General features: G+C 43.9%; 1 protein-coding gene across 1 annotated transcript; it reads right to left on the reverse strand.

Moving 5' to 3' along the window:
* Nucleotides 1-3,686: 3,686 nt before the first annotated feature.
* Tbc1d7 (TBC1 domain family member 7) lies at nucleotides 3,687-26,178 on the reverse strand. Its single transcript, XM_026384587.2, has 8 exons — nucleotides 25,955-26,178; nucleotides 24,458-24,577; nucleotides 23,252-23,332; nucleotides 20,161-20,348; nucleotides 14,657-14,794; nucleotides 7,585-7,730; nucleotides 5,303-5,432; nucleotides 3,687-4,090 (listed from the first exon to the last, which is right to left on the reverse strand). Exons 2-8 carry the CDS (start codon nucleotides 24,567-24,569, stop codon nucleotides 4,004-4,006), a joined length of 882 nt encoding a protein of 293 aa, XP_026240372.2. The 5' UTR covers nucleotides 24,570-24,577; nucleotides 25,955-26,178; the 3' UTR covers nucleotides 3,687-4,003.
* Nucleotides 26,179-27,171: the final 993 nt, after the last annotated feature.

Here is a 27,171-nt window from a genome sequence, read left to right on the forward strand (position 1 = left end):
CGGGACTAGCTTCTTGGAGGAGTCTTGCGGCTCTCTGTCACGTTCTCCAGCTCTCTGGATAAAAGCAGCCCCCAGAGGTGGGAAGGGGGTGAAGTGTCACCTCATCTCGCAGTTGTCCACTTAGTTTGAGATCCCACAAGGCCAGGCTGAAAGGGGAGCCAGTGGGGAGGAGGAGGAGCAGTGAGGACAGAGGGAAGGCCAGCCTCCCCGCCTCCCCGCCCCTCCCGTCCCTCCTTCCTGCTTCAGCTCTGGGGCCTGAGCCAAGAGCCACCCGCAGTTTCATTTGGCACAGCCTCAAGGAGAATCGGCCTTTCAACCAGCAGAGGGAATGCCACCAACTGCTGCTACCAATTCCCACACCCTCTCCCCTGGGCCTGCCCTCCTGTCCCCCTGCCCCACTGTGACCACTGGGCCAAGTGCAGAGCCAGGGAACCCGCCCACGGTCGCATGTCCACACCCCACAGCAGCCTGAGGCTGTAGGGCTGGGCTCAGGGACAGGCTACGCTCAGCAGTGATGCCACAGCAGCCACTGCCACAGGGGCATCCAAGCAAGGCCAGGCCTGGGGTCCAGCCTGGGCGTCTGTGCTGCTGTCCCGAAGGGGACGTGCTCCCTCCAGCTCCTCCACAGTCTCTGAGGACACAGAAGTCACAGCAGGGAAATGACAACCACATGACAGGGCTGTGAGCAATCAAGACAGGGCAGGCCCCCTATGCCAGGGCCAGCAGGAGGCCGCCGGGCCCTGGGCACCGCACGGAGCTTCCACTAGCAAAGAGCGAGCCGTTCCCAGGGACCCCGGCCACCTCCGGAAGCCACCACCACACACAGCCACGTGTGCGTCACTTGGCTACTCAACCTGTCATTGGGTAAAACCATACCACGTAACAGCCAGAGTCCACCCAAAGAGCCACACGCACACAGGCACACCACATGACACAAACACCCCCACATCCACACACCACACGACACCCCCACATCCACACCCACTATACCACACAGTCCACACACAAGCCCACACACACCTACACCTTAGATAACACCCCCACACCCCCACACTCCCCCACACCAGTCCACACATAAACCCACACACACGACACCCCCACATCCACACCTGCTGTACCACACAGTCCACACACAAGCCCACACACACCTACACTTTAGATAACACCCCCACACTCCCCCACACCACAGTCCACACACAAACCCACACACACCACACGACACCCCCGCTGTACCACACAGTCCACACACAAGCCCACACACACCTACACACCTCAGATAACACCTCCACACCCCCACACTCCCCCACACCACACAGTCCACGCACAAACCCACACACCCCTACATATCTCAGATAACACCCACACACCCCCACACTCCACAGTCCACAAACACAAGCCCACACACCACACATCTCACAAATACCCTCACCTATATACACCACACACAAACCTCCCACATACACACCCCATATCGCAGTTCACATACACCTACACACCACACATAACACCCCCCCACATACACACGCACTACCAGACATACCCCACACATACGACACAACACCCCCACACACACAAGCCCCCACACACACCGCACCAAACACCCTCCACATACACCCCCACACCAGTCCACACACACATATAAATACCCCCCATATAACACCCCCCCACAGGCCACACCCCCCACATACCCTACACACACTACATACACACATACACATCCCACTTAATGCCCCCTGCCCCCACATACACACTATATAACCCACACACATACCATATACCTCCCACCCCACAAATATACACACTCCCACCCCCACTTGTACCTCACACACACACAGCACCCCCACATACATATAAAACCCACACACCTCACACATACACTTCCCACACACATCTAACACACAGCACACACACACACACACACACACACACACACAAGTCTCCCTGGGTCCTCAGAGTCTCGTAGCCCAGCAGGTTGAGGCTTCTCCCATCAGCGTTTAAGAACCTCCAGAGGAGAAGTGTAGGACTAAACTGAACCACGTGAAACCCCCCTTTTCTGAGGCAAAGGGAGGACCCGCGCCTCAGCTGCAGCAGTCGGGCTGGGGCACACTCTGGGCTTCAACACGGAGGACCGTGCCACAGCGCCCTGACAGAATGTTCTGGAGGCAAGGAATAGGGAGGCATTTTTATTAGGACCTGTGCTCCTCCCTCGACCTCTCGGCAAAGTAAAATCAGGGTATTAAATGAAACTGGGTCCTCACCTACTCCACGGTGGGTTTTTAAACATGTTCACATGGACTTTTAAATTCTCACAGTAGGCTTTTAAAAATTCTTCTGATGTTAAGTTTTTCTTTTTTCTTTTTTTTTTTAAAGAGAGAATTTTTAATATTTATTTTTTATTTTTTCAATAAGAAAAACTTTTGATGGTATCAAATTGAATCACTTTAAAAAAACAAAACCCTCAGCCCACCCCCAGGGCTAGACAGGCTTTACCACACTGGTTTTGAGACGATACTTGTGTGGATTTTGGGTCCCTAGCAGTTGAGAGCAGCCTTCAGATCCTCAGGGCCTCAGCCAGAGGGTGGGGTAAGAGGTCAGCCAGCCCCAGCCCTCCTCCCCCAGCCCTCCCCCCCCTGCACCCCCCCCAGCCCCAGGCCCTGGCTGGCTCCCAGCCCTGCTCCCCAGCACCCCAGCCTTCCCCCATTCCAGCAGGGGTTCCCAGGAGTACCGCCTTCACAGCACCCTCTTACTCAGAGATGGCGGCCAATCCTTTCTCCTCTGGAACTGGAAGCCACTAGCATCCCTTGACTTCATCGCTTCTGTTCTACCAAGAACTCATCAAATGACATGTGGCTCTTGAACAGAGTAACGTGATTCCTACTTCACCACCTCTCTGTGAATTTCACCTCCCCCAAGATCTCTAGACAGCGACAACTGGGGCAGGGGTTCCTCTGCGTGTCCTTTCTTAGTCCCCACAGTTCTCCCACAGAGGAGATCACGGGACAGATGGTGGGTGGCCAGTTTTTAGAGGACAACTTGGGTCTGTGCTGTACAGAGGTCCCTGCTGGGTTTATCAGCCCCATTTTCTCTGAACTCTTTCTCAACAGGTATTTTACACCTTGGGGGCTCTGTTCTTGGGATTATAACTGTCCATAATTTCATCGTCTGTCTCCCAGTTGAGGGGCAGGGTGGGGTGGGGTGGAGACTCCTATTTACTACTCAGGCCCTTGCAGGTCAGACAGCTGAGTAAATCTGAAACAAAGGGCCCCGTTTCACTCCCCAGTCTCAAAGCCGGCAACTGTCCCATGAACAGTGACGACTGTGTGGCACCATGTGCCCAGGGGTCACTGGCTATTAATCTTCACCTGCCATCCCTCCCACGCCCTTTGTGTGCAGCACGGCTCCCTCAAGTCTACCCGGCATTTAACAGCCAGTGAGGGGAAAGCAAGGGTGCAGTGACTTCCAAACAAGCACCGTGCCTAGTTAGTAGATCCAGACATATTTTGTTCAATAAAGGCTTTGTTCAACTGTCACAGGGAAAAAGAGCGAAACGACTATTTCTAAGCCTATTTAGCAAGATGAGGCCTGAGAAGGAAGCTTAGATTTAAACAAGTTCTGCACCAACAAAAGATAAAACTGAGGTGTCAACCAAAGGAAGTTGCTTTTTATTCCAGAAATAGAACTTCAACAGTGACGAGTTGATGCTAATTAGAGAGAGGTGGGGCAGGCTGCTCTCTGCTCCTGAGTACACCCACCCCCGGACAGAACTGCTTCCAGAACTAGAAGCTTTTTCCTAACCACCCTTGAACAGTGAACTTGGCATTCCAGTGTGAGTGAAGTGCTGATCCACAACACGGCAACACCAGCTTTTTTCATTAAATTATTTTACTGGGGAAAAAAATTTCACGTTGAGCACCAGAGCAAGACAACTGTTCCAATCAGCTTAGCAGACTGGTGACAAGAACAAAGTGCCCAGGGGACAGACCATCCCCAACCATCAGGAGGCTCAGACTGAATGCACCGGTGTCCCACAGTGCTTGTGCCACAAGTCGATGGCCTTGCTCACGATGGCATCCGAGCTGTCCTGGGGAATCTGTGAACAGCAACCAGTCTGGGTGAGACAGACATGTGTGTCTGGAACTTGAGGACCTTCTCTCATTCACTGCTCACTGTTAAAACTGATTTCCATGGGAGATTTTACTACTGTTCAGAAAGTACAGCATGAAAGGATTGTTTTAAAGTCACCTGAGAACATACCAAGTAGACAGCCAGGTTCAAATTCTGTACTGCCCACTGATCGTGGGGCTCAGGGTGGGTTCAGAGCCCCTAGAATGGGGGAAATGACAGCCCAACCTCACAGAGCTGTTCACAGGATGACAGGATCATGAAAACTACTCGTCACAGACACTGGCTGTTGGCCTCTGATCATGATGTTTATGATTCTTTGCTGAACACACCTTCACTTAGTACTAATTATTTTCCAAGCCACTATTCAAATGTTAATATTAATTAAAAAAAAAAATAGAGGAGGAGGGCCGGGGTTGTGGCTCAGTGGTAGAGCACTTGCCTGGCACATGAAAGGCACAGGGTTTAATCCTCAGTACCACATAAAAATAAATGAAAATAAAACAAAGGTTTTGTGTACATCTATTTTTTGAAAAAAAGGATAGATTTGGGGTCCTATCTATGATATATTATTCATGCAGGCCTAACTCTCCTTCCTTCCAGGGCAAAGCTGATTCATTTGGGTCTTTTTTCAATATGTATTAGATAATACTTTAGCACACTGACTAATCCTACTGAGATTACATGTGAGACAGTAACAGAAATGAAAGAATGTACAAAATCTAAGATATCAGGGTTCTTACTCTATTGAAAAAATTGCAACTACATCTCCAAACATGCCTGTTTGGTAGTCACTTAGGAAAGGCACTCTGATCCTCAGTGGGCACACTTGAGCAACGGCCTTGCTGCTCAGACCAGCAGCCCCCAGACAGGGGTACACACATTACAATCCAGAGGCTAACTTTGAAAAGACATGTTTTAAGGAAAAAAAAAGTTTATTTTAGTGTTAAAAAGATACTATATTATTTCTTAGAAATAATTTAATGCAATAAGAAATCTGGCTTGCTAACCTGACTTCATTTCTAGATTCAAAATTGAATCAAGATGCTAGGAGTGTGGCTGGCAGTGGAGCACTTGATTCCCACGTGGGAGGCCTTGGGTTCAATCCCTAGTACCAAAACAAAACAAAGAAACAAAGAGTCCCCGACACAAAAAAATGAATCAAATAAAGCACACTTACATTTTCCAGGAATTTCGTTATCTTCTCCGCATTGTTCAGTGCCATTACTTTTATTTTAAAAGTTAATAAAATTTCCACAGCTACAAAAACTAAGATTTTACAGGATCCACTTACAACTTTATCCCAAACCCTACAAAAATAAGGAGATATAATCAAATTACATAAATTTGAAATTTATATTCACTAGACATCTCAAATTACAAAATAAGATCACATTACTCCTATTTTAAGTATAAGCTTCAGATAAGAACTACTGCTAAATAATCATCAAAAACAACAAAATAGATGAATCACTGAAATATATTCTTGACATAATCAGCAGCAAAGGAAAGTGGAAAGTTCACTAAAAATTACTGCCCTGAAATTGGGAACAAATTTTTACCACACACACATCAGATAGAGCACTAATCTCTAGGATATATAAAGAACTTAAAAGTCTTAACACCAAAAAAACAAATAATCCAATCAATAAATGGGCAAAGGAACTGAACAGACACTTCTCAGAAGAGGATATACAATCAATCAACAAATATATGAAAAAATGTTCAACCTCTCTAGCAATTAGAGAAATTCAAATCAAAACTACTCTAAGATTTCATCTCGCTCCAGTCAGAATGGCAGCTATTAAGAATATAAACAGGGCTGGGGATGTGGCTCAAGCGGTAGCGCGCTCGCCTGGCATGCGTGCGGCCCGGGTTCGATCCTCAACACCACATACAAACAAAGATGTTGTGTCCGCCGAAAACTAAGAAAAATAAATATTAAAAATTCTTTCTCTCTCTCTCTCTTTGAAAAAAGAAAAAGAATATAAACAACAATAAGTGTTGGTGAGGATGTGGGGGAAAAGGCACTCTCATACATTGCTGGTGGGACTGCAAACTGGTGCAGCCAATCTGGAAAACAGTATGGAGATTCCTTGGAAAACTGGGAATGGAACCACCATTTGACCCAGCTATCCCATTCCTGGGTCTATACCCAAAGGACTTAAAATTAGCATACCACAGGGACACAGCCACATCAATGTTTATAGCAGCACAATTCACAATAGCTAAACTGTAGAACCAATCTAGATGCCTTCAGTAGATGAATGGATAAAGAAAATGGGGTAAATATACATAATGGAATATTAAAAGAGAATAAAATCATGGCATTTACAGGTAAATGGATGGAGTTGGAGAATAAAACGCTAAGTGAAGTTAGCCAATCCCAAAAAACCAAATGCCAAATGTTTTCTCTGATATAAGGAGGCTGATTCACAGTGGGGTTTCGGGGGAGGAACATGGGAGGAATAGACGAATTCTAGATAGGGCAGAGGAATTGGAGGGGAAGGGAGGGGGCGTGGGGCTAGGAAAGACGGCGAATGAGATGGAAATCATTACATGTATAAAGACATGAATGGTGTGACTCTACTTTGTGTACAACCAGAGATATGAAAAATTGTGCTCCATATGTGTAATATGAATTGTAATGCATTCTTTTATCATATATAACAAAGTAAAATTTTTAAAACCTGAAAAACAAATTACTACTCTGCTAGGAATGTGCCAAAGGCCCATTCCCTCCTGTTACAAACCCAACATCTTCAGGGAAAGAAAAGAAGATCCTAAACCAAAGATTTTGTTTTACTAACATCCCCCAATGCTATACAATTAGGCAACAACAAAAGAAGGACATGAAATATGAGATAAAGTCAATTTCACTGCTATCTGGAGACAGATTCCTTAAACTTCTCCAAGGGCTGAGGAGCCACTACCAATCTAACATGATCATTCTAATAATTCCTAAAACTTTGAAGGTTGGTATTAGACTCTACACGTCACTGCCTAGTCTAATGCTCAGTGTCCGGCATTTCTTCTCAATGAAGTCCTGGAGGGGTAGGGCTGGGACTCAGAAATGCCTAAAACACATGCCTAAGAATGACTTGCTTACACCTCACATCTTTGCCCTCAGCTCCTTTAAGGATGTCATGATTAAAGTAAGACGAAGATTCCTGCTAGATTAGGATCTGCCAACTTCTGGAAAAGATGAGCTCACACTTCCATGAACTTCTGGAGACATTTTAGGTATGACTGCTGCACAGCTACACACAAGGGACCCTCCATTTTTCTAAGTTTGTATGCAGTAATAAGCAGAATCATGTGCAGATATGGCAGCTGCTGGAGAAGGTAGCTTCAAACTACCCTCTCATTCTAAAGCAATTTACATGCTGGGGGATGGTCACATGAAAACCAGGATTCTTCCTGAACTCCAGGTCTTTGGTCTGCTGTGAAAAAAATACTTGCCTCTGTAAACTGGATTCAGGCAGGCATCCTGCGAAGCACCTCTTGAACCAGAGATCATAAGGAAGCTTGGACACTGCCGAACACGCTCTTAGATGAGTCAGCAGTCTGCTATCTTCCAGATTCAAGTATTGTTCAAAAGCCTTTGGCTAAAGATTCAACAGGAAGAGAGATTACTCATTTCCTATGACATAATGTCACCTGATATTATAGCCTGTGATGAAAAAAAGTTTGCATGCTGAATTCAAGGAAATGCTAGAGGATGAAACTTCAGAATCTCCCAGTCCCATGTGACACAGCAGTGCCCAGGTCAGCAACGGACAAGAGTAACCACCTCCCAAGACCGGAGGGCTTCCAGGGACACCATACTAAACGTGGGACAGTTCCAGGCAGAACAGAAGAGCTGGTCACTCTAATTGCATTAAGTTGATTCAACAGCCTAAGGCTAAATCCAAAACAAAGTTCGAATGTTATGGGAGCTGAAAAAGGCCACAACCTTAATGGCTGGTCTGCAGCAGCTGTACATTGCAGATGAGGAGGAGCTAAGGAGAGGTCGAGCAAAAGAAACCGAGTGGGGTTAAGGTGTGGAGAAAGAGGAACAATGGGACAAATAAATGGTGGCAAGAAGGAGCCAATCAGCCACTGACCAGATATGCACCACTGCTCTACTGAGCACAGGAGGTGCGGCCAACAGGGCTTCCTGAGGATGAGCACTGTACCACACAAGCCTGCACAGGGATTTCTTGGAACAGATACATAACTCAGGCACCTGGATTCTGTCTGGTACCCTCCCTCTGGAAGACCCGCAGAGCCAACAGAGCCAGCTCTCCAGACCCACACTGGATTTAGGGTCCACTGGCTAGGAACGGACACTGAGGGGCAAACCCCAAGATCTGTACTCACTGTCATGAAGAGTACACCAGATCCCATCTCACCAAAACAAATGCATGTGTTTGTTATCAAATACCCATCCCTCTCCGCTCTGTCAAAAAGGCCATTCATACCCTTTCCAGTGTCCACTGAAGCAGACGTGTGCCATGCAAGCAATTGAGCAAAAGACAAGCTCAAGTCCCTGCCTTCAAGGAGCCGCAGCCTGAGACAGACAGCAGAGATGCAGCTTCAACAGAGCATGATGCTAAGATGCGGCGATGGGCAAGCAGGAGATGGGGGGCCCATCCAGGAGAATCTTACCCACGTGTGGGAAGCAGAAACAGCTCCTCAGGAGAGGTGACAGCTGAGCTGACCCCAGAAGAATGAAGAGGAGTCAGCCAAGAAGGGACCCCCTATTAACATCTGGCCCAGCTCTCCCCTCTCTTTCAGGGCTTCTTTAACTACTTTCTGTTTCTGTAACTTCACCATAAAATTATAGTTCCACTCACTATTACAGTCCCCAAGATCCTCAAGGATATCACACACATTCCTCAAAACAAGGGGTGTTCCAGAGGACAAGCCAAAAAGGGCAGGCCTACTCTGTTATTTGGGCCGGTTTTGCCAAAAGGTCCATGTGCATGGGTGAAACACACACATCTTTATTTTATCTTGTGGTGCTGGGGATGGAGCCTGGGCCCTGCACACGCTAGGCAAGTGCTGGCACTCAGTGAGGCTCCGGCCCACCCATCTCATTACGAGTACTGTGTCTCACTACGAAGAGAATTTCATCCACAAGTCAGCCCAGGTAATAAATAGGATACAGAAGAATGTTTTAAAATCATCCTCTGTTATGTCTCTTCTCCTTGATGAGACTAGAAGCTCACTGAGAGCAGGGAGCACACCTGTCTTGTTCTCTGCTGGATCTCCAGGACTCACACATGACTTGGCATAGTAAACACCAGATATGTTATTTTTTGAGTAAGTGAATACCATGAATTAATATGAAGTTTAGGAATATACTGATAATCACTCAGTGTTCACCTTTTTGCCAATTTCTTATAAATTTTTTCTTCCTGATTTATAATATGCTAGTATAAGAAATCTTGAAATGCAGAAAAGAATAAAGAATTCAAAGGTCACTTACAATCACACCATCCAGTGACAACCACCAGTCATGTGTTTTGCACCACATCCACTCTTCCTGCACACACACATGCACGTGCACACATACACACACACACACACACACACACACACACACACACACACACACATACTTCAGTCTGTCATTCGTTGGGTTCATGTTGAATATACAATTTAAGATTCTGCTTTTTGTACTCAACAAATTGTGAGTATTTTCCCAGGTTAATAAATAACCTTAAAGGGTTAGTAGCCCTAAATAGAGCTTCTAAAAATAGGGAAGGAAAGAGACAAGAATGCTTTAGAAAACAATGCACACTGCTCTTACCCATCTGAAAAGATCCTCCACTCTGTGTGTCATAAGGAAGTACTACCTAGAGCTACCCTGAGGCACGGGTCAGCCTCAAGGATGGCAAAACTCCAAAGACTAACCACACCCGCTCAGGGGAACTGGCTGTGAGGAATGGATCCACTGGTCCCGAGGATACAGAAGACCACGAGCTCTGTGAGGGGGATGGGTCATCTCTAGGAAAGTCATGTACGCATTTACCCCTTGATCCAGCCAATCTGCTTCTAGGACATCTACACCAAAACTCTCCTGGCAAACGTGAAGAGATGTAGGCACAAAGCCGCTCATCTGTAACAGCGCCTCTGTAACAACTGTAAGGTGGATACACCCACGTGGCCAACAGAGAACAGGCTGAAGAAACTAGGGAATGTACACATGATGGAGAAGCACAGAGCCCTGAAAAACTGTGGAATATCGGTACCTCCCACTAGGGCAGGACGCCGGCCACACCAGGCTCACAGCAGGATGGGAAAGAATGTGTGCTGCAGGCTACGGCTTAAGCTAAGAAAACAGGTGAATTCAAACATAGATGTATATATTTTTAATGAAAGGTATTGCCTGATATCTTTGCACTCAGCAAATGGTAAATAAAATCTATTATAATTCTGTTACCACTGAACCTTTAGGTTCTAAATTTTTCCGTAAAATTTTTTCCAATATTCCCATGCACCCAAATTCTTAACTTGTTAAAGATGATAAAGCACATCATCAACAGACTGGGAACCCGACAAGAGACGCACCCATAAGAAGAGGCTGCTGCCTGCTCATTTTAACACCTCTGTTGGGCTGGCTGTGAGACAGGATGACAGCCACACAAAGACCACTCACGTGTTCTGCTGACTGAGCACAACTGAGTTTGGGTGAAGAGGCCTTCCTGCCACGCGACTCGGGCTAGCCTCCACTCCTCGTGGCCATGAGAAGCCTTGCCAAAGAGCAGAATTCTGGAAGCCAGTGAGGAGGAAGCCTTGACGCAATCCTGGGGATGAAAACCATGCAGCGTGACGAGCACGTCACTTGGAACCTCAGTGTCACTGTCGATCACCCTCGACAGTGGTGAGAAAGCAGCCTGCACCTTGTGAGCACAAATTTCTCTGGTCAAACTACAAAAACAGAAGTAACAGACCAGGATAACGGAAACTCTGCTTTGACAACAGACCAAGAGGGAGAGATCCACTGCAAGACAACAAGGAACTTCAGGACAGCACCGTTCAAACCAAAGTTCAACAGGCAAATCGCCTGAAGCCCAAATCAAACAGCAATGACAGGAAGTTTAGCTTTTCTTATAGTCCAAAGACCTCTTTTAAAAAACTACGTGTCAGGCACTATATTGTATTTACTAAAATAAACTGTTTTTACCAATGAGGAAATCAAAGTTTATGGGACATTAGATTTTTCCCACTCTAAAATTCATTCCTAAAAAGAAAACAAGAATATCCAAGGCATTTCTGAAAAAGAAAGAGGGAACTTTTCCTACCAGCTATCAAAATATACTAGAAATCTGTACTAACTGAACTATATGGGCCTAAGAGTAGACAAATAACTCAATGGGAAAAAGAACCTGGAAAAGAGGTTCAAATACAAGCAGCGATGCCATATATAATAAAGATGGCATTTTGAATCTGAGGGGAAAAAGTAGTGTGTTCTGCCAGTTACTGTGTGACCTTGGGCAAATGACTGAATCTCTCCTTGCTTCAGTATTCTCATCTGTAAACAGAGATGATATGCTGAAAAGAAGTAGTTGGTTAATAAGGGAAATTTAGCACTCCTGACATGAAGAATATTCTCAGTGTGCTAACCAGAGGGGGAGAGAGCGCACTGGTAGGACTGTGGTGTTGTAGGCAGGTATAAAAGAGTGGTGTCTGATACCTCTCATGAGAAATCCCTGGGAAGAGAGACTAAACTGAAAATGTTAAGCATTTTTTAAATGTTAAAAGAATATATGTTTTTAAATCTTGGGATGGAAAGGTTGTTTTAACATATAAAACAAGCAAAAGAATACTGAAACTCCACTTTATCAAAACTTAAAAGTCTTACTCAACAGATGGGGATGATTCCCAACATGTGCAATACGTAAAGGATAGACTTCCAGATTATGCTCATGATTCCTGAGAGGAAAGAATAAACAGAAATATGCAAACTGCTGGACCTCTCCCAACACTGCAGATACGCAACTGAACATGAGAAGCACTTCACCAGCAGATGGACAAATGCTTCAGAGATGGACACCATCAGGTGCAGACACTGGGGTTGAAAAGAGGAGACCTCATAGTCTGTCTGGGAAGCATAAACTGACATGGAGTTTAAGATTTTAACAAGGCACACACAGATTTTAAAGATGTCACCCCTTCACCTGCACACTAGCTTAGAGGCCCCCACCTAGAGGAGACACACACACAGGGAACTTACAGGGGGGTCTCCTGTCAGCACAGCTCTGCCTCCTCATTATGCCAAACTCACAACAGGAAATGCTATGAGTGAATTAGAAGGGAAAGTGGTTCCATATGAATGGCTCCTACTACAGAACTGCCTCCAGCTTCTAAAAAATTAGCACCCCAGCACCTCACCCCTAGAGACTGATGTAACTGGCCTGGGTGGAGGACAAAAGGTGGCAGAAATTGTACTGAAAGAAGCCAGGTCTGAAAACTATATGTACCTACATGGAAACTTCTCTAAGCATTACGTTAAAAATAAAAATAAACACAAGAACTACAGGGCCACATGTACATGAATGATGCTACTTAAGTGCTTTTTAACATCACTTTACACATGTGTGTGCACGACAGTCTAGAAGAATACTCACCAGGTGACAGCAAGGTTTACTGCTTAGAGAAGGTAAGGGGGTGGGGACAGGTGGTAAAGATTTAGGAAATCAGAGATTCATCTGGATTATTTAACTTCTTTTAAGAATATGTTCATATACTACTTACGTTCCTAAAAATAATGCCATTGACTCCAATATTAAACAAGAAAAGCTAATTAAACCATATATAATTGAGATCTCCTGATTTAATTAGGCAACTAGCATTACATTTACTTACGCTCCCCATCCATGATTCAGTTATTTTTATTGAAATCAATTAGGTGGATCAAATTTTAGAACCCTAAAAATCAAATTTTACTTAACTGAAATACATAATAACTGTTTTCATAAAAGCTCCATGAACCTGAAGGGCCCACAGCCCTCCCTCTTGGTCAGTATATGGACTCCAGAGTGATCCCCAGGGCTCACCTGCCTCCACTACCACTCCACATTCCCCCTCCCCCCAGAGCACAGTAACCATATCCTGTACAACCTTCAAATGAACAACTCAATAACCAAGGAAAACAGACAGATTCATTCCTATACACGAGCTGACTAAGGGGGGGAAAAAGAGAATGGTCAAGGGAAACTGGCTTACCCCTCAAGCTAGTGCCCTTTGGCTGTCAGGATCCCCAAGCCAGGGCACGGCGCAGAGAGCTGGTGCCTGGCCCACGTCCACACACCCCTCCTTCACTAACTGCACCCCATTTTAACAGAAGATGAACATGTGCCAAGCTTTTAAAATCCATGTTTCCCAGAATCCACAGCAGGAGGAGGCCAGCAGCAGACTGCCCCAATTTATGATGGCTTAGCTTAAGATTTTTTCACTTTACGACAGTGTGAAATGATATGCATCCAGTGGAAACTGTCCTTCAAACTCTGACTCTGGACCACTTCCCAGGACATCGCCATGTGGTCCGACAGCCCTAACCCAAGAAGCCCATGATCCTGAAGGTGACCCCCCACACTCAGTGCACAGGCTGCGGAGCTCTGGTGTCCAGCAAGTGAAGTGTATGAAACACCTCCTGACTGGAGACTTTCTTACCTTACCAGAAGAGTCCCTGCACACATGCAGAAGGAAACCTGCTTAAGGGTGGCAGGCTGGACAGACATGTCCCTCTTCCTCCTTTGCCTTTTTTTTCTCTTCCATTCTAGGCGTGAACCCAGGAGTGCTCTACCACTGAGCTGCATCCCCAGCCCTTTTCATTGACATACAGTCTTGCTCAGTTGTCTGGTCTAGCCTTGAACTTGCAATCCTTCTGCCTTGGCCTCCCAAGCAGCTGGGATTACAGGCATTCACCACCACGCCCAGTTGCTCCTTCATTTCTTTTTCCTTCCCTTCTTTCCAGCCCAGAATGTGGATGCCATAACTATCAGTCCAACAGCTACCTTGTGAACAGTAGAGAAAGAATTCTGGAGCAAAAAAACAGGAGCAGAAGTCCTATCTTCCCCATGGCAGGACAGTCCCAGCTCTGGTCTGCCTCACCTCTGAACTTCTGATTACATGAAAGAAAACAAGCTTCTTGGGCTTCCATTATATGCAGGCAAATATACACCTTAACTAATACAGAGAGATCATTCTCAATATATTCAGTGGATTCTGGAACAGGGTAAGGAACACCACGGAGCAGGGGTTGGCACACTCTGGCCTGTAGCAGGGTACTGCCAACCCTAACCATTCTCCAGTGCGCTGTTTGCTTTTGTGCCCCAACAGCAGAGCTGCCTGGTTACAACAGAGACCATCTGGCCCACCAAGCTGGAAATATTTACCATCCGTCTCTTACAGAAAACCTTGCTGAGTCCTGCAACAAAGGCTTCCCTCCTAACTGTAGCAGCAGCAGGGGGTAAGAGTATTCACTGATGACCCCAGGACCACTGCTCACCCCCCAAAAGCCCCAAACAAAACAACCCCTCACCAGCTGGGGTAAAGAATCCCGGTACTTGTTGTTTAGCTGGTTCATGAAGCATCGGATGATCCAGTAACAGTCGACACTGTCTTCCACCATCTCTTCCATGGCTTTAGCAATGGCAAGAAATACTTCATCCTCTGGCTCCTGCAAGGTTAATAATAAATCTCAAGAGCAAGGCAGGAGAAGGGAGGAAGACACATTTCTTTAACAAAAATGAAACCCTGCCCCCTAAATTGTGAAAAGACTGCATTAATAAATCAAAGTGGGATCAAAAATCAGAGTTCACCAGTAAAGAGCAGAGCAAGGGGGAGATGAGCATGGGCATCCATAGGAATCCGCTCCAATCAGTGTAGCTCATCAACAGCTGGGTTCCAGGTTGAGCACACAAATTCTCCAACTTCTAACACTACCCTATCACAAGTCAATGTCCATTATGAGCAAGGCACTGACTCTCCACCCCAAAATATTCTCAGAGCTGGATGAAAATTCTTCAAACAGATGTGATCAATAGAACAAACAGTACCCAAAGAGATCGTCAATACAGGAATTTGCAAATACTGAAGGACTCAAGAAACTAAGGTTTTACTATATTTCAAAGCATCCATACATGCCTTGAGAATTTTGTTCTAACTTTAAGCATCTAAAAAATTAATATCCTTAGAATCAGAACTTTAGGAATCAAAAGAATGGCATTTCTCAAAGTATGCATCAACACCCAGATCTGAAAGTAAACCCTCAAGTAAATTTCAACAGAATAAGCTATAAGATTACTCGAACCTTATGTGGAAATGTACTTTGTTTTAAAACACCATTACTATCTACAAAAGTTTTACATTTTCACCTCAGCTTTCATGAGTGAAGGATTTTAATGTTAAAAAGAAACTAGTAAGTATCATTCTACTTCCCTGGAAAGTCCCATTTTATTAAAAAGTATCTCATTTTTAAGGCTTCTTCCAACTTGTTAATATTCTATAAAATGTCAAGAGTAGCAGAGCTAGGATCATAGAGAATAAATTTCCCTAACCATTTTTTAAATGTGTTCAGATAAGGAGAGAAAAAAAGAGAGAGAAAGGTCTCCTTTCTGGGGTTCCCAGGCAGTCCTGGGCACAGTGCAAGGTCCCTGACTGCTTCCTCTTTAAGGGAAGAGGACCAATGCCCTTCAGGCACCACATTCCTGGCCATGCACCATCATACATTCTTTTTAATCACACAGATTAAAAATTTAAAAAAAAAATGATTGGGGCTCTATGCCAGGGGAGGGTGTGGTGTCATGCTCAAAAAATACACTCCAACAGCATGTGTGCCCAAGACTGCAATGAAGGTGTCGGGGCTTGGAGCCGGGAAAGGTTGAACAGGGTGTGGTGGGAGCTGCAGCCCCTCATTTACGTTTCTTGAGCTACCAGATTATCTAGCCTAGTCTAATGTGTAGGTTGAGAACTCGTGTGGTGCTCGAAACCCCACTGCACCAGTCAAGTGAAAAGTTCTACTTATTATTTAGGTATCTTCTCTCTTGACAAATTCAGTAGAAGTAGATGACCTTTATTAGCTCTGAGGTTTATCCATGGGTTCCACATCATTAACTGCAAAAAACAAAAATAAGTCCAAGCCCAATCTACAATAAAATGAACATTTTATAGAATAGCCAGGCTCTCAAACAAATCCCTGCTTGGACCATGCAGCCTGTTCACCTAACAAACACATAAAACCTTCATTAAAATGCCCAGAGAGGACTGTACCAAAACAGCCAGAGCTTAGATTCTATAGTTATTCCTTCCTCTTCCCTCTCTCATAGCGGTAAGTAGTGCAAGTAACGAGAGTGAAAGGTTTGCTACGGATGAAGTTTAAAAAGCAGTTGGGATCCAGTGAGGTTAGAAGAGGAAACAGATAAGGCCAAGGAGGTGTGAGGGGTGACGAGAGGTCAGGGTGAGGAGGCGGTGAACATCCAGGACCATCTGCACCCTGAGGGTCAGGGCCAAGGAGCCCAAGGGCCTGCAAGCCGGGGCCAAGGGTTGGTTACACACAGGGAAATGGGTAAAGAAGAAAACACACTGAGGCCCCATCATGGGGCCTCTCCACATAGGCAACCAGAGGAACTGGGAGCACGGACACGGTGACAGCCAGAAAGAACCTGAGACACTGGAGTGGGAGTAGACCCAACAGGTGAACTCGGGGTTTTTAATACAGATAGATAGATAGATAGATAGATAGATGGAAGGAAAGAAGGAAAGAATGTGATGTACAGGGGCCGAGCTCAATGTAGAGCACACATAGCACGTGAGGTACCGCGTTCAATCCCCAGTGCCACACAAAACCACCCATCCATCCACCAAGGGGACATGGTGAATACCAGTGTGAGTGAGTATGTGCACAGAGATTTCCTAGCTTCTGCTCAGAGTGCCTGGAAACAAAGAGAGCCCAGGAAAAAAGGAGCACATTTAGTGCCAGGTTTGTGGTCTGTGAATATCACATCCCCTCCAAAAAGAGAGGGCTGGTACCACAGTCGCTCAAGACGAGCCTGGAACATCTTGTGCCAGAAAGTTACGAAACATGCGAAATGATGGGAACTTGTCAAAATGACACAGGTGTCAGATGCAAAGTGCTCCCAAAAGCCAAATCTGGCACATTCTGAACACAAAAAGAAATAGGGCAGTAACAGATTACAGGTCACTGAATAAGAAAGGATCATAAATCCATATTGATATCTATAAGCAAGAGAGGGGAAAAGTCCTCCTGATAGAAGAAAAACAACTAATAAGCACAGAAGGAATAAGGGAGTTAGAAAACCACCATTTGGCAATCAGAGGACTAAAAACTTTCAGACAAGAATTATTACTTGTTGGGTATTTATAAGCCTCAACCTCACCACAAGTTACATATTAATCACAAAGAGGAAAACAGTAACACTGCAGTGGAGAAGGCTGCAGACACCACCTTCACCAGGTGATCAGGCCAGCAGCAACAGGAGCAATCATCACACCTCTGTGGCCTTCTTGAACAATGCATAACCAGATTTTAATCATGAGGAAACATCCGACAAACTCAGGTGGAGAAAAGTTCTACTGCTAGTACTCTTCAAAAGTTTCAAGGTCATGAAAGAGCAAGAGAGACTGTGGAACTTTCTGGATTAAAGAAGACATGGCACCTGGGATCAGAAGAAGGGCATGAGTGGGACAGTTGGCAGATTTTAGTAAGCTCTTCAGATTAGTTGCTAGAGTAGGATCGTGGCTAGCTTTCTGGGTCTGATCACTACACCAGGGTCATGAACGATACAGTTGAGGATGCTGGTAAAGGCGTCTGGGGACACTGCACTACTTTTTCTATTTCCAGAAGTATTTAAATATGAAACATTAAAATTCAAAAATTTCTTGAAATCATCAACAAATGGTGAAACTCATGGGCAAAAGTTTAATAAGAAATAACCATGTAGCTGAGATGAACATCATCACCCTAAGTACGTGAATGAAGACACGAATGGTGTGACTCTACTTTGTGAACAACCAGAGACAGGAAAAGTTGTGCCCTACATGTGTACTACAAATTGAAATGTACTCTGCTGTCTTATATAACAAATTAGAATAAATAAATTTAAAATTTTAAAAAAATTTCTCACACACAAAAAATCATGTAGTAGTTTTACAGTCTCCACAAAGGAAACAATAACTTTCCAGTGCCAACCCCAGCAGGCACACCATCACCAGGTGATCAACACTAGCATTACCTCTCATGGGACAAATCCACATTCTGTGCCTCCTGATACAACACATGGAGAAGGACGTGACCCATGTGATATTCCCACTGAGTGGACACCTGGATCTCGTCAGGAGGAAGCACCAGCCAGACCTAAAGTGAGGGGCTTTCTAAAAATGACCTATACCCCTCAAAATGTCAAAAGCATGAAAGATAAGAAAATTGAAGAAATTGTCCCAAATTGAAGAGAATAAAGCAACATGACAATACAATATATGCAATTCATAATTCAAAATCAATCTTCATCCAGAACTTTCATTGTTTGTTTGTGACAAAGGGCATTACTGGGAAAAATTGTCAAGTTTGAATGAAGTCTGTAGATTACATGTTAATATTCTATCCCCATGTTAACTTCTTAGTTTTGATGACTGTACTAGGATTATTTTATAGGTGAGTTCTTGTCTTCAAGAAGTAAATAGTGGCCTATATTCCCGAGACTGGCTGAAATACTAGTTGTTTTCATATTAATTGTTCACCAAAAAAAGTAACCCTTTGCTGTCTTCTTTATTGCTGTCCTAGCATAAACCTTGCCTATGTATACCCTGTCCAGTCACCTGCCAACTGCCACCGTGAACCTCTGGACTGCTGTGATGCTGAATATCCTTAACTGTCCATGCCCCAGGCGACAGAAAACAAGGACATTGGGTAACTTCCCCCAACTTCGCCCTCTTTCAGCATAAAGTAGCTGAGAGATATCATTGCCCACTTTTCCACAGAAATGGAAGGTAGAAATTGACAGTGGGGAAATGTAACAGAGGTCCCTTCACCTTCTGAATGTAGCCTTCATGGCTCTAAGGCTTATTTTTTTTTAATGTTTCTTTTTTTTCTCTCTTCTCCCCTCTTGCCCTCCCTAACAAGATTAGGGAGACAGTGGTATCTTTTCTTCCCGTAGTTAAGTGCCCTTGAACATACCCACTACAGGAAGGAGACGTCTGCTCAGGATCTGGGAAGTGAATATCTTCCAAATTAATCAATGAATCCTAACATGCCATCAGGGTGCCCTGGGACTGCCTACCAGAGCACACCTGGAATATAACCCTCCAAGGGATCCTTTAAAACTCTCCTGACGGGGAGAGTCTTTGGGACAGGAGTCCCCCCTATGTTTCTCCTTTGCCAGCAAAGCAATAAAACTACTTTATCCTTTATTTCCCCGCCCCCCCCAAAAAAAGGAAGAAGTATACAGTGAAGATATCTGAGGTCCTGGCGCATCATGTCCACATCTTACTCTCAAATGGTTTTAAAAAAGGAGTATGTGTGGATTTATAGGAAAAATGACAAAGCAGATGCCTTAAAATGTTAACAATGGGAATCAGAAAAAACAGTATACAGGAATTCTTGATAATATTTGCAATTTTTCTATAGGTTTGTAATTACATTCCCATGTGCCACGTGATTACATCTGCAAGAGACCCAATATATGATTGTGGTCCCATAAGATTAAATTGCCTGGTCATGGTGGTCTTAATTTGAGTAAATATACTTGGTAATGTCTGCATAACAAATAACAACAAGATTGCCTTACAACACATTTCTCAGAAGTATCCCTGTTGGTAAACAATGTATGACCATACTTAAACTGTATTTTTAAAAAGTACACAAGGTCAGAATGTGCAGGGTCATGGATGCCAGATAAAGATGTGCTACTCATGCTACTCACAATGGGGCGTCAGTGAAAGTTTCTAAGGCAAATCTCATGCAATCAAAGGCTGGCAGACGGGACAGTCAAGAGTTGGGCTATGTGTTGAGCAAAAGTGACCACTAACCAGTGGGAAAGATGGGCTTCGAGGCAACTTCCCGCACTCCAGCTGATACATGCGGAGATAGATTTCAACGTGAGGTGTAGCGTCATTGACGAAGCGAACGACTTTCAGAGCGTGAAGGACATCAGAGTACTGCTCCTTGCGGTACATCATCACCTGGGCATGAGACTCATGGTGTGGAGGCAGGATCCCTACAGAGACCCAGAAGGAAAACAAAGGCAGAACCCTGAGACACTACTCCAAATCTCTCTTGTATTAAAAGAATCGTATAAGAAGCAGCTCATGAGAGACTAGAATCCACACAAATATTTAGTTACCATATAGATTCTTTATGATTTCTCACTGTAACAATCTGAAATTTAGATGCTATCAACATTTGAATGATGACACATCATTAGTATTAAAGAGAAATGAAATGACACCACCAAAGCTTTTGAATTAGTATGCCACATGATTTCAAGATAATAACCACATCAATTATAATAATGGTTTAACTCAATTTGGGTTGTCAGCCCGTGCCACTGTTAGCTTTTAAAGGCCTCTATCTGGATCTGGCACTTGGCCTCCTGTACTTCAGAAACACCAACAGTCTGCTGAATCATTCTCTTCCCAATAGTTAAAACTTGTTCACAAAATATCAAATGTTCCGGGCCACACAGTCCCTGATCTTCTTTGACAAGGTCAACTTATACTTCATCATCATGACATTTTATACTCATCACTACATTAAATGTCGGATCTACTCATTAGCTTTGGCATAAGAACCACGTCTTTTTTTTTCTTTTCTTTTGTTAACAAGCAAATGATATGAAAAAAATATACAAGAAAGACCACTGGACAGTAATGCTATAGTCTTCTCCCAGATGTGCAAACACCAGGACTCTCACAACAATGTCAGTCCCTCTGCACGTGTCTCCTCATCTAACAGAGGCAGGAAGTGGGCAAACACTTAACTGAAAGTTCTCTGCAGAATCAGCACCCCAAGAGTCCTCATAAGAAAAAGTACCATCGCTACTAAGCATATCTGAGGACAATGAATTTTCAAGGCTTTCAGCTTTACTTTTTCCAGCCTCACTCAGTGAACCAGGCTGTACAGAAGCACAGACTATGGAGCCAAAGTTCCTGGGTTTAATTTTTTGCTCTACAATTAACTGATTGGAGGACCTGCAGCAATTTTCTCCATCTCCCTATGCCTTAGCTTCTCCATCTGAACGCTGGGAACAGTAACCCCTAATTCTATACAGCTGTTGTGATGAATACACAGATCAGTGTACATAAAGCTTGCAGAAGAGTACTTGGGCAGGCTAAGCTAGGATGAGCATTTTGACTATGGCTCCCTCTTCAAAGCACCATAGATCCAGAATTCCAAAGAACATTCCAGAAACAGCAGTTAGATGAGCTCAAAGTCTCTAGCTAAAAAATCTACTTAAATGTTCCTTTTCCTGAAATGAACCTACATGTACCGTAGCTTCAGGGCTCCATGCAGGCTTTCAGAGAAGCCAGGGAACACACTGAAGAGTTCTACACATCTGGGCCGATACACATGAGACAGCTGTAGCTGGACCTTCTTCACACCATTAACAGCAGCCCAGTGCTTCCCACATTAAATCTTAAACCTGTTTTCTAAGAGTTGGTTCTAAAAAGTCTAACATTTATCCAAAATGTTACCAGGAAGCCAGCATCCAAAAATCCCTGAGCAATCAAAAACCTGTGCTAAAAAGAGTCCTTTATAATGCGACAGCTCTAAATTCCCAGTGCCTTTAACTCCAAACAGAGCAATGACTTACATGATAAAGGTAAGAAAAACAGAGGTGAAGATAAGCCCAATAGGCACTGGCACTCAGGAACACTTCAGAGCACAAGGGTACTGACTAATCCACTGGAGTCACTAAGACATGTGGTACTTCCCAGCAGAACTGAACCCTGCCACCTTGGAAGGAGTTTATTTTGATGGTCCCTGGAAATAGTACGATTTAGGCAAAAACACTCAAGACAAAAACTCAAATAATTGTCCCCACATCTGTAGATTGTGAGTGCACAAAGGCTGAAAGCTGCACAACAAAGTGTCATTATGCAGTGCTTCCTGGGCGGTATTCTCTGCCTCCATATTATACAACCACACTTAGGACTGCAGGTTTTGCAAGCCCTGAAAATATACACATTTTAAAAAGAAAGTGAGGTTCATAATCCAGCCTACCTTCAAGTGAGCTCTACAAAAAGCTTAAGCCCCAGCTCTATCTCCTGACAAGGGCTCTGAGGCCTTAGGCAAGTCATTTTCTGCACACTTAAAACGGGATACAGAGGCCTAACCCAGGGGAATTCTAGGGTTACTCTGAATAACTTAGGTACACTACTCAGCTGAGTGACAGGCACACAGGGAGACCTAGCAAATAACAGTAATGGTTCCTATTTCTGATAAAGCACTGCTATCCCAGAGCTGACAAATTTGAATTATTTTTTAAGGAAAAATGGGAGGTGATAATAAATGTGTATTATGTGCTTCAGTGGGCTCAGTAATGGTAGGGAAAAAAATCTTGGGCGCCAAGGGGATGCTGCCAGCTACTTTTGGTACCTTTTCTTCCAGAGAAACTAAGTCAGTTCTTCTCATTTCGCCACTCATCACTGAAAGTGACTCACTCACACTTCTAGTAGAGTGACTCCTTTTGACTCCAATAGCACTGGGAAGGATGTTATATCTCCACTACTGAGACTCACAGAAGTCTACAAGCAATTTAGCTCAATATTCTAACTGTACAGATGCAAAAACTGAGGCCTAGTATCTTGGGTTTTCCTCCAGATTTCTGGGCTGACAGCAAAGACCAGTTCTCTTCTCTCCTAGCCCAATGTTCTTTCCACATTTTATTTCAGGAACTTTATTTTGCATTACTAATAAACTGATACTCAAGAGTAATATTTAATGTATTGCTGCTAAAGTTGCCATCTTAAAGGGTTTTATAGTGAGCAGTCTTCTGAGGAAGACCCAAGATACAGCAAAAAACACAAATAAATCCTCCTTGTTCTGACTAGAGGATGAAAAATGATCCCAATATTCAATATTTTTGAAGATACATTTACCAACTCCTGGGTTTCATACCTAGGAGCACCTTCCATACCAACGCTCGGTACATGGATGGAAGAGGGAACCTCTGGCTGAAAGTGCAAAGTTTCTCAATATCTAAAGAAGAATGAAACAAGTAGTTAGATGCTTTTCATGCTCATCACAGTACGTAAAATACATTTCACTTTTTAAATCTGAAAGTACAGTTCAGATATTTCTTCAGGAGAATTGGCAAATTTAGGAAAGGCAATATTGATCTGGTTTTTAGATAAAGTCTTCCAACAACTTAGCTATTCAAAACAATTATAATCAATAGCATAAGAGAGGCATTTGGCATATATTTATTACATTCCCTATAATATTGGTAGCAGTTAAAATTATAGGATTTATTTCATTTAATCCATACTATAAGTATGTTGGGTAGTAACAGTCCTGAAGATGCAGAAACTGAAGCTCAAGGTAGTTAAGTGACTCTGCCAATTCCGATAGCTACTAGTGGTATAGTTAGTCTGAAAATCCTGATAAATTATACTTAACAGCTATGAGCCTTTATTTCTCTACTTATTAATGGAGAAGATTAATGTAATGCCAGCATACTTAAAACACAGACTATATAATGAGGACTAATGACCAGATGATAAACATTTGTGAAACTTTATAAACACTCTAGATGGGTTGAGGATGTAGCTCAGTAATGGCTTGCCTGCCATTACTGAGCCCTTGATTCAATCCCAGCCCTGCAAAACAAATAAACAAAAATTACTCTGTGTAAATAAGATATTATTTTTAACTATGGTTTAGCTTGTTCCACTTTGATCAACGGTGGGCTTTATTTTTACTAGTCTAAAATATCAATATATAATGCAGCCTTAATATTTCCATAAAAGAATATCATGACTGAGTTGTTGCAGACGTTTACCTAGAAGTTATGACGACATATCTGAAATTCAAGAAAATATGCAGGCATAATAAGAAAAAACAATCTTGACTTTTTAAGAGGCCTTGCAAAAACTTCTGGCTCTCAGTTAAATATAAGTCTGAAAAACCTACAACTTTTTTCAAAATATACCAATCTGTCACCATGTCACGAGCAAATGTATCAATAACACCCTGGATTGTGTGTGTGGGGGGGGGATTGAGCCCAAGGCCTTGACCCCTGGATGTCTTTTAAGGTAATTATTTACTTTGGAATACCTAGAATGACTGAGAATCAATGAGCTTAATTAAATATATAAAACTCACCCAGGCGGTCATCTTTCAGGAGGATTTCCAGTGATTTCTTTTCTTCAACTCCACGAAACCCCACTTTCTCATAATATACTGAACGAAAGTTTCTCTGAGAGTCCTCAGTCATGTTTCATTCTTGAAGGAAAAAGAGACAGACATAGGAAAATAAACAAGTGAGCCTAGAAACAAAGAATGAAAATTTAGACAACTTTTCAATGATTTCCTCCACCTTTTCAATTAGTTGGATAAACTGTCTCCCCTTACACAGGACTCAATATTAAATCTTCCCATTCACACAACTCTAACATTGTTTCATCTGTGCACCTTAACCAAAAACCAAAACAAAAGCCAACAATCCTCTGCTTAAATAGATGGCACGAGGTTTATGCACTAGGGTTCCTATTTTTACTTATTAGAGCTCCTAGCACAATGAAATATTCTATGTCTATTATAAATGTGCAAAGAAAAAAATTAGTGAAATGGGAAGACCAGATAAGATATGTTATCAGAAGGGGTTCCAAACAGTATATACTATAATTCTGGTTTTGTTTTTGCCAAAGACTATGATTTTTTTACTAATTTTAAAAATTAAGACTATATTTCAAAATGCTAGCAAGGCAATCTTTCTGTACTAAGATCCCAGATGATTTTAATTTTCTTTCTTAGCAATGTTTTCTAAAATGGGCATTTTGCAAAATGAGATATTATGTAAAAGTAAAAAGACACAAGTCCTTCCCTTATTTCTCTTTTACTCTTAAACACAGTTCTATCAAATGTAATTATCAAAATTCAAAACCCACAACAGATAACAGCAGTAAATTATAACCAGAAGTGGGTAAGGAATTTAGGCAGTTGACAAGTGATACCAGAGTTAGAGGCAGAAAAAATGATTTAAAATCTGGCATGAGAATTCAACCGCTCAGTGGTCTCCAGTTCCTTCAAAATATTGACTTCATAATATTGATGGTAAGTCAAGAAAAAAATGGAATTAATTTGGTGTTTCAAGAACAGTAAAAATGGAATGCACTTTCCAAAAACTTATTGCACTGCCTCACCCAAATGCTTAAAGTGCTGGTGAAAAAAAAAAAAGTAAGTCTTCAAGAGTTAAAAATCTTTAGATGTTCCCAATGACCAGAAAGGAGTTTCGTCCTTACTGAACAGTTAGTTTCTGAACCGATTCAGACACAAGATTAGGATTCATTTAGAAAAATCAATTCTAAAGGACACTGAGCTTTGACGACCCATCAGATGTTTAAAAACAAAAACAAAAACAAACTAACTCATTAACATGCAGAATGAGTTTGAAGATTTATTTTTTTAAAAGCATTCAAACAGCTGCACAACGATAAGGTCCTGTGGCCTGAGGACAACCATTCTTAGACTGTACTATTAAGGCAAAGGCCCTTTTGAAGGAAACACTGCCCATTACACCTCCTGCTGCGAGCGTCCGCCCGATGGGAAAGGTAAACACAACTGGCCCCAGACCGCAGGTCCCTGTCAGGTATGCTTCACCTCCAGGAGTGGGAGCACACCCGGGTTCACACTGAGAGGTCCGGGGAGGCGGCGGAAGCCGGGCCGGGCCGCTGACAGGCCGGCGGGCACCGACCGGGCCAGCGAGCGAGCGGGGGGCGAGTCCCAGCCAGCGCGGGAAGGCAGCTGGGACACCGGCCAGCTCTCGGCCAGACCCGGAGCCACTACCCGACGCCGTCGCCCCTGCCGCCCCGGCCGCCGGACGTGACGTCACCTCCACGTGGGGGTGGGCCCGAGCGCGCGTGCGCAGAGGGCGTGCGCAGAAGCTCCGCCCATCCGGCGCTTCCGCCGCGACTCCAGAATCTGCCGCGGCTGGGGAGAGGCTGCTCCTGACGTCTAGCCCGGTCCGTAGCTCCCGGGGCCGGAATCAGCCCCCGGCGCTAGTCTTTGGGCACGACCCTGGGGCAGGCAGAGGAGTGGGCGGGCTTCAGGGTGGGCCTGGCCGAGGAGGGCGTTCCGCTGTCTTTGGTTAGTCCTAAACTGGAAGCAGGGGCAAAATTAAATCCTTGCGGTTCGGGGCTGGTTTTTACGTGAGTTCCTATTCAGCTTTTTGGATTGCTCCTAAAGACCGCCGTCTGGCTTCCTGCAGGTGTGATTGGACAGCAGTGCGGTTGTAGACAAAGAGCTCTCTGCGCAGGTTGCAGCAGGTTGTGGGTCAGAATTCAGTTTTATTTATGGTCTGGTCCTTATCGTTGTATATGCAGCCTCTCAAATGCTATAAAAATAAAATAGAAGTTACACTAAATACAAACCCAAATTTGTATTAGATTCAGCTGTCACAAAGTTAATCTTTAAAATGGCTATCGAAGTTTTTGCTTACCTCACTGGTTCTCGGGCTTGAATGCAGCCCTAACCAGTTGTTTTGGAAACTCTTGTGGTCTAAAAGCCCCTAGAGAAAAACAGGGTTCAGTGGTGGATACTGTCTCCTTTAAAACCTCCTGTCTTTACAAAACAGTCTGCAGGGACACCACACTCTAAGAGAAAATCAGCCTAGTTACAGTGCAGGTAAGTCTGAGATGTAGTGTCTAGACAGGACTTAAAAATGAAGAAGTTTTTGGTGGTTGAACTCAAACTTTCATGCCCCTCGCAGTTCCCTGCCACCATTATCTTCAGGTCTTCATATGGAGATGCTAAACCCTGCTTAGGAAGTGTTTTTTCACATTAGTAATTAAAGTCTCCATGACCTCTGTGAGTTGCAT

This window comes from Urocitellus parryii, chromosome 8, assembly GCF_045843805.1.
Source record: "Urocitellus parryii isolate mUroPar1 chromosome 8, mUroPar1.hap1, whole genome shotgun sequence".
In the NCBI taxonomy this organism is placed as follows: domain Eukaryota; kingdom Metazoa; phylum Chordata; class Mammalia; order Rodentia; family Sciuridae; genus Urocitellus; species Urocitellus parryii.